Raw genomic sequence first — 9,185 nt, 5'->3', positions numbered from 1 at the left:
ATATACCTTTAACAAATCTTTTCTAAATCTCACTGACCTATGGTTCTTCGCTGTGTCAATGACGAAGAACCAGGGAAAAATGCTAACTACACTTCTGTGCCATCTTTATTCCTCTCCCTCCCCCCTGCTGTTGAGGTGACAATGAACTCCGATTGACCCCAACGGTGACATTATTATAGATGAAATTGCATTTCCACTCACTGATGGCCAGAGAGATCTGCTGATTGGGCAAACTCAGACCTCATGTCAGTGGTATGATATGTGGTATCCTTTTCCCAGCTCTTCTGCTCTACAAGCTCCAGCACTTTCTAACACCACAAAATTTTGTTGAAGAGATGGGTTGGCTTTGGTAACACAATGTCTAACCCATGGGAGAAAAGATAGTTTCAATTTTCCTGAAATGTCACCCTCCCCACATACATGGCCTGAAAAACTTATATTTTGCCTAAGAAAATCAATAAAAAGTTACATTTTCATGTAAGCAACACACACTTTTCATATAAAGCTACTGTTCTCCTACATCTTACATTTCAGTTAAGATTTTTGTTCCTGGGAAAATAAATCACACTCTAGGTTCCATTATCCTATTTAGAAAGGAAATAGTTTCTAGGAAAATAATTTCCATGTGTAAAACACGTCACTTAGGAGCATTCATTGGGACATTGTTTTAAGATTTTTGCTGGTTTCTCTAAATGTGGTAGAACTGTCTTTTTTCATATCTTCTGATTTCTCCTCCTCCTTCAACAATTTTCAGGTTGTTTCTAGTGAGATTATTCAGATCAAAAAAACACTAAAATAAACAAGTGTGGGAAAATTAGGGGACAGTTCCACTAGCCGTCATTGCACATTTTTCTTTCCCTGCTTCTTAATGAGAAAGTATTAAATTTGACTTCCCTTAGAGTTACTCTGGTGCCCCCTGGTCTGTGTTAAGTTATCCGAAATCTAGTAGTGCCAGCTTTTTTTTTTCTTCTCCCCTTTCCCCTCATAGAAGCAAAGAGAAACAGCCTTGGAAGTTCTCTCAGGTCAACTGCCAACCTCTCTGCGAGGACGTTTGCCTTCTGCCCTAGAAGGAACGTTCCCTCTGGAGCCAATTCACGGTCCGTCGTCCATAACTGCGGGCCTGTCGGTTGAAACAGATAGAGCAGGCTGCACAGGGCCTGGGAGCAACAGGCCACGCAGCCCGCACATTCACGCAGCGTGAGCCGCACCTCAGCCTCCGCAGGCACGCTTTGGCCATGCAGGACGCTCTAGCGGGCATGGAGCCCCAGGCTTCACAGGCCCAACGTACAGAGAGCACTGTGCCTGGGGAGGCCAAAAAGGCCAGGAAAAAACTCCAGTATATGAGGACGGCTCCAGCTAACCTGGTCACTCTGCGCAGTCTCCTAAAAAAGAAAAGAAACAAGTCTGCCATTGCCAAGAGGTCGGGAGAACAGAGTAAAAATTCCAACGAGGTCAGCGGTTTGGGCTGTGTAGTTATTCCCAACTGTCAGCGTTTCAATAACATCCACTGCTTTCTGATTTTCTACTGCACCTTGATGATCGCTCAAGGTGAGCCAGAAGGGCTGGGGTTAGTGGTGTAGTGGTGAGGGGATCAGGGAGCCCTCCCAGTGTTAGCCGAGATGGTGGGGGGATGGGGGGAGAGGGGGCCAGACAGGAGAAGTACCAGGTAGCTCAGCTTGAAGCGGCCGTACTCTCTAACATTCTCAAAGTATGTCTAGAATCAAAGCAGGTTAAACGGGCTGCCACTTCGGGTTTGGGCTCCTAGTATTGCTTTACTTCAAGTACTGATTGACACAGTTACCCTTCACAGTGTGGGTGATAGGAGAGTGGCCTCTAGATAGCCACGTGGAGGGAGTGGTGTTGTCATTATGTTTGGTCACCAACCCTGAGTTCAGGGTTGCATTACTTGGAGGATTAAATAAATTGAAAACAGTGTCTGTGACCAAGTTGTTTCTGCTTCTGCCCACAATTTTGAGACACATTGGCCAAGCCATTTCCTTCTGGATTTTGTTTCTTCATGTGTGAATTGAGGAGGTGGAGTGGGACCTCAAACAAGCTTTATCAGAGGACCAGACTCAAAGGTATTTATCTTTTCCCACACAGTTTGAAGAAGAATGTGAATTTGAATGCCTTCAGATGGGGCATGCATTCTCTAGTGGGCCAAGGCCCTAATTACTCCCATTACACCTGAATTCTTTACTAGCCTGTTTACACTGATGGCATTGGAGTTTGCCAAACATGGTCTCTTTTTGCTCTAGAAGGCTATGCCTAAATAAGTGCAATAAAAAAAAGTCTAAATGTGATAAGAATCATATGAGAGAAACAAATAGTCATCAGTTTATTTTTCTTGAGATCATCAAGTTTCTCTGAGGAAGAGTAACTTAAATTATGCCTTGATGAATAGGTACAGTTCTGATAGCTGGGGATGTAGTTAAGGGATATTTATTGAATCAGCAAATGAATGAACAAATGCGTGATTTGATAAATAAGCACTCAGATACAGAGAAGCCTTGTTTCAGAATGGTGAGTGACAAGTGTGGCTGAATGATGGTTTCTCCTAAGCACCAACAAGAGTAATTATATTTATTTTGTGCATTATCTCCCCACAAGACCTAATGTTGTGACTGAGGTAGAAAAGACACTCAGTAAATATATATCGAATACATAAATGAATAAAAAAGAAGGAAAAGACAAATCGGCCACATTATGAAGATCTTTAAATACCAGACTGAGAATTTCAAAAGGATACTAAAAAGCTTTTCCTTCCCATTAATATACTGGGTAAGGTGCTTCACAGGGATTATCTCAGTTCATATAATCTTATTGGTAGGTAATGAGGAGCTATTGAAGGTTTTTGAACAAGTGGTTGACAGTGATTGGTTTTAGCTCCACTACTTATTAACTGACTTTATACAGGTCATTTGGGTATAATATTGAGTCTTCTATTCTTAAAAATGGTCTGTCTCTTAACTTATCTATTTACCAATTGATATATTTATTATTTATTGTTACATTTTATTATTTTTTATTTTTTAATTTAATCTTTTATTTTTTAATTAATTAATTTCTTTAATTGAAGAAATAGTTTAAATTTTTTTCTCCTGTCTACCTCCTCCCTCCCCATTTCCCCTGACACTCTGGTAACCACTAGTCCATTGCCCATGTATTGTTACATTTTAAACAATTTTGAAATAATTTCGAACATATGGAAAGGGTGCAAAGGCAATGCAAAGAATTTCTGAGTCACCTTCACCCAGATTCCCTAGTTGGTTATATTTTACCACATTTGTTCTTCCACCTTTTCTTTCCCTGTACAAATAGATTTTTTCAGACATGGTGCCCCATTACTGTTAAATACTCCCGTATGCATCTTTCCAAAGTGAGGACATATAACCACCATCCACCCCTCCCAGTCAGGACCATCAGTGCAACACTACCATCAAACTATGAATTGGTGGCTTCACTCTCAGTAGTGTCTCGTTTCTGTTTTGATACAAAATTCTATCCAGGAACACATGTTGCATTTAGTCATCATATTTTAGACTTCTTTAATTTTCAACATTTCTTTATTCTCCACCCCCCCCATCTAGTTTATGTCCATGCAAGTCTTAAAGTATATGGGTTTTTCATTCTATATGTTGAACTTCAAGCTAGATATGTTTGATGTTATGACTAGATTGAGGCCATGCTTGGCTTACTGCCTGCCTCTCTCCCTCCCTCACTCCCCACAATTTGTGGTTTGTCTTTTCATCTTCTTGCCTGTGTCCTTTTGATGAAAAAAGTGTTCAGTTTTATTGAAGTTCAATTTAATTTTTTAAAGGTTCATTTTTTTTTTTTTTGGTTTCTATGTAAAGAAGTATTGCCTAAGTCAGTGTCATAAAGATTTTCTTTTTTGTTGTCTTCTATGGTTTAACTCTTATGATTAGGTCTCTGATCTATTTTGAATAAATTTTTGTGTATGGAAAGGGTCAAGGTTCATTTTTTCCATATAGAACATTTTTCCCAGCATAATTAATGAAAAAACTGTCTTTTATCCCATTGAAATACCTTGACACTTTTTTTAGAAATTCTGATCTCTTTCTGCATCTATTTCTAGCCTCTGCATTCTGTTCTATTGACCTAACATGTCTTATACTTATACAAATATTATAATACATTGGTTTCTGTGGCTTTATTATATGTACTGGAATTAGGAGTTTTTCTGACTTTGTTATTTTCAAAAGTTGTTTTGGCTATTCTAGATATTGTGCCTTTCCACATTAATTTTAGAACTAATTTGTTGATTTCTATAAAAATTTACCGGGATGTTAACTGGATTTCTTTGGTTCTATTGATCTGGAGTAAATTGACATCTTAACAATGTTGAGTGTTTTGATGCCTGACCATAGTATATCTCTATTTTGTTCTTCTATTCTTCAACTTTGTTAAATTAATGTATTAGTTATAGGAGTCTTTTGGCAGATTCCTTAGGATTTTTTACATACATGATCATGTCATCTCTGAATCAGGACAGTATTACTTCTTTATTTTCTTACTGTATGCTTTTATTTCTTTTTCTTGTTTTGTTAAACTGATTAGGACCTCCAGTACAATGTTGAATAGAAATTCTGAAAAAGGAAGTTCATTTATTTTTCCCAATTTTAGCTGTAAATTATTTAGCCTTTCAACAATTAAGTATGTTTTTCGTAGGTGCTCTTTACCAGTTTGCAGATGTTCTCTTTTATTCTTGGTTGAAAATTTGTCATGAATTGGTATTGAATTTTATCAAGTGTTTTTTTTTTTTTTCTGTATCAAGACCATTATATGGCTTTTCTTAATTATTTTATTAACATTATATATTGCATTCTTTTATTTTTGATTATTTTATATTTAACCAGCCTTGCATTTTGAAATAAACCCTTATTACTAGATTGTTGTCTTTTTATATGTTGCTGGATTCAATTTGCCAAAATTTTGTTATGTCCTCTTTAACAATGTCTGGATTTTAGCCCTTTAGTGTTCGATATCAGCCCTAGAGGAAGTGACTTTTCCTTATACTGGCTATTTCTATGTTCTTTAGCATTCTTTTTACTTTTTACTAGCTAATTCTTTGTTACTTTACTCCGTACTATATACGGAGTTAATAATTCTTTACATCCTTGTTCAAATTACTGTGTGGTTTCTCCTGAATGGATCCAGACTGTTATGGAATTGGTATCAGGAGTGGTGCCAGAAGATATACCCATTAATATGGGATTTTAGGATTGGTTTTATTATGCCTTTAATCTTGAGTGAAGTGCTGAGCTCTTTGCCAATGGGAAATGGATAGTAATTCTTGGCATACACTGGCATCATAATTCATCAAGCTATCACCCAAGCTTGTTTGAGATGAAGTATCAACTGAAGCATCTGCCTTAAAAGGTCAAGTGGCAGCTGCATTTTACCTTATGGTAGTATTGATGACTATAAGGACTCTTGTGTCATGTAGAATCTTTTCAGTGCTCTTAAGTGCTTATGAAGAAAGATGGCAAACTCAGCTCAAGTCATAATATGAGAATTCGATCAAATCTCGTCAAAGCCCTAAAGTAAGCTCTCATTTTATTTTAACTGTAGAGCTGATGTTTCTGGAAATCAAACACAAAATTTAAATGTATGGATTGATGAGTTATAATGACAGTTGAATTTACGATCTTATCTAGTTTGCCTTGTGTCTTTGCCTCACATGTATACGGGAAGACTTGTTAATTTTTCAGTCTGTTCAGTTTGTAACTTGTTAGGGCGGAATGGTGACTTCTAAGCTCCTTACATATGAGCTGGAACTGTATATAAGTTTTCGTGTGGACATATATTTTCATTTTTCTGGATTTTATAACCTAGGAGTAGAATTGTGGGTCATATGGTAACTCTTATTAACTTTAAAATTATGCTGTAGGTTTTTCCATATATGTTTTTCCATATATACTTTGTGAGTTTGAAAACACTGCCTTCTATTCCTAGTTAATTGAGTATTTTTATTGTGAAATTGTGTTGGATTTTGTCAAATGCTTTTTCTGCATTTTGATGTTCATGTGATGTTTGTCCTTTATCATATTAATATAGTGAGTTGTAATTTATTTATTTTCACATATTGGTATAAAATTAAAGGAGGCCTATGGCTTTGCACATTTATATTTGGTGAAACATTCAAAATAATCATAAAAACAACTTATTTGAAGAGTTTTGTCTTGTAAAATATTTGTCCAAGAAAGATTCTCTAAATGGAGAATTTTGGCCAAAATAGTTCCGTACAAAAACAGAACTAAAACATTATTTAGTAGTGTTTTCTTTGAGGTTACTAGATACACATTTGTAGAGAATGTTTTCTCAATTAAAATATGATCTACAATGAAGAGTCATTTGGAGGCCTTAACAACTTCAAATTTATTAACTATTATGTTGGCCGTCCCTAAGACATCACTCAGACTGAATGATTCGCTAGAAGGACTCAAGACTCAAAGAAAGATATTATATTAATGGTATGATTTATTAGAGTGAAAGGATACAGATTAAAATCAGCAAAAGGAACAGGCACATGGGACAAAGTATAGAAGAAACCAGATCTAAGCTTCCATGTGTCCTTTCCCAGTAGAATCACATGGAAGTCACATGCTTAATTCTTTCAGTAACAATGTGTGATAATACATGCTAAGAGTTGCCAAACAAGGAAGCTCATATAAGCCTTGGTGTTTAGAATATTTTTTGGGGGGGAGTGGGGATGAGTAGGGTCAGTCATATGTAGGATCTATGTGACTAACCTCAGCTAATCAGACTCCATTACCCGCTCACCCCTCAACACACACAAAAAAGGCATTTACCATAAATCATACTGTTAGCATAAACCATCTAATCAAACTAATATAGCATTGTTAAAGGCCTCAGACACACAACAATACGTGCTCACCTTAAATTACCTTGTTAGTATAAAGTAATCTAGTTGGTACTGTGGGGCCCGAGGCTTCAGGCATATAAAAGCACTCTTGTCAGGCAGAATATTCAAGAGGTCAGAGTCATTCCCAGGAGCCAACCAAAGGCCAGTCTTGAAGATAGGTCTTTTTTGAGCAATGAAAGCCTGCTGAATTTAACCCTTTGCTACAGAACTATAAAAAGCAACTCTAATGAATTGCAGCTTATTTCATGAGAACAATTAGAAATGAGATCATATTAAAAATATATTCTTTATAAAAATATCAATAACATTTTATTAGAGATAAGTATGCCTAAGAAATTAGTTAAAGTATATATGTATCAAAAATAATATTATTTTTTAAAATATTATGATGTATAAATATAAAGAAGTTTGAAAAGTTTTTGACTAAACTTTTAGCTTCACCAGTGTAAAAACCTAATTTGTCTATACATTACAAAAATATAATTTTTGATGTAGTACTCCATACCAAGCACTGAACCAGGAAAAAACAAACAAATCATAGGAACCTGTAATTGGTTATCTAACCTGACTGGGCTTGAAAATAGTACGCTGGACATCCACAGTGTGTAGTGACAAAAGAGTTATTCAGAATGTTGCCTGAAATAAAGTTCTTATAGAAGATAAGACTTTGGGAGACCAACAGCTTCTGCAATTGACTCCTATGGTGGAACTTTAGACTGTAGACATTCTAAGGTTGACTCGTTGCTTCTAACTGCACTGGATAGTTTACAGAAAGAAAATGAGAAGTTTAGGGCATGATTAGAAAATGTGTGAGTTTCTCTGATGGTTGTATGAGTCTCATTACTCTTAGCTATGTATTGCATATTTTAAATAGTATCAACCCTAATTCATGGTTGTAGAATTACAACACGAGTTGAATTCACAGATTCACTAGATCACTTATGTGAGAGTTGGGGCATTGATTGGAGAGGAGTAGGACCCTGAAAACTGGGATAAAGACATTTGGGTGGAATTCAATGAATCTGAGAACCATAAACCCTGAAATCTTGAATCTGCTTTCCCAGTAGGAGAAACTATTCCTCCTGTGACTGATGAAAAAGCAATTCCCTGTGTGAAGATGCTGACTTTATCTCACCTGAGCTAAGGGAATTCTGATTGCCCTCAGACCCCACCCCTCACCCCTTATTGCTGCCAGACCCATAACTGGAATCAGATCCCAGCCTTCCCAGGATGACTAACATAAAGTGTGTTCTGAGAGATAATGCTGTATCCCAAAAATCTGCCTGGCAATTCAGTGATGTCTTTAGGGACCAATTGGTTTGGAGTGTGCCGGTCTGCTTCTTCTAAAATGAAAAAAAGGTTTCTTCATTTGTACCACTCGCTTCTGAGAAAAAGACATAATCTTTGGTGCCTGTGGTTTTTGAAAGTGGAATTATGCTATGGTAGTATTGTAGTTCCACTCAGGGGAGGCCCTAAAAAAGAGGAAAAAGGAAATCCTCCCAGTGGGAAGAATGTCGAGCAGTACATCTGATTGTCTGTATTCCCTATATATCATGCTGCCATTGCCTAAAGAGTTGACCATTTGGTGAGTAGGAGGGCTGGGTAAGTAATATGTCTGTCTGAATGGGCAGAGTTGTCCAATGTGAATGTTCACCAAAGAACTGCATTTCAGAGGAAGCTCTCAATAATGAGGTAGATAGATAACCATCCTATGAATATAAGCCAGCCTCTTTCCCAGCCATTGTATGTCTTGTTCAATGAGCTCATGTTTATAGTGACAATTGCATCAAGAACGGAGGTTATACAAGAGCTGAATGCATGGATTTATTTTCACCAGATCTGATCTGACTGTTGCACTGCTGAATGTACTGCTGAGGATAAGTCAACACAATCCAAGAAATTCCCTGGTGAAATCAATTAGCTACCTGGGGGCAAGTTGATTACATCATCTGCTTCTGTTATGGAGCAGGCTACAATTTCTTCTCACAGAAATAAATACTTGTTTTGGATATAGGTTTTTTTGAATCACTATGGTCTACCAGAACAATTATACCTGGACTTAATGAATGCCTTATACACATCATGATCATCTTATTATCACATTGCTTTTAATAAAGGAATGCATCTATAGCAAAAGAAGTACATCAGGAAATTCATGTTCATGGAATTCACTGACCTTACTATATATCTCAATAACCAGAAACTCTGGGTCTTATGTAATTATAATGCCTTATTGAAGACTCAGATAGGGCTCCAGCTAGGAGACAACAATCAAAAA

General features: G+C 36.8%; 1 protein-coding gene across 1 annotated transcript in view; it reads left to right on the top strand.

The window, feature by feature from the left end:
* The first annotated feature begins 1,256 nt into the window (after nt 1-1,256).
* SLCO6A1 (solute carrier organic anion transporter family member 6A1) overlaps nt 1,257-9,185 on the top strand; it is a 71,903-nt gene continuing 63,974 nt past the window's right edge. Inside the window, 1 exon segment of the mRNA XM_006913381.1 lies at nt 1,257-1,548. Coding sequence (XP_006913443.1) covers nt 1,257-1,548 — 292 coding nt within the window.

This window comes from Pteropus alecto, unplaced genomic scaffold (assembly GCF_000325575.1).
Source record: "Pteropus alecto unplaced genomic scaffold, ASM32557v1 scaffold20, whole genome shotgun sequence".
NCBI lineage: Eukaryota > Metazoa > Chordata > Mammalia > Chiroptera > Pteropodidae > Pteropus > Pteropus alecto.
Note: the sequence above shows the minus strand (reverse complement) of the source record. Positions and strands in the feature narration are given on the sequence as shown.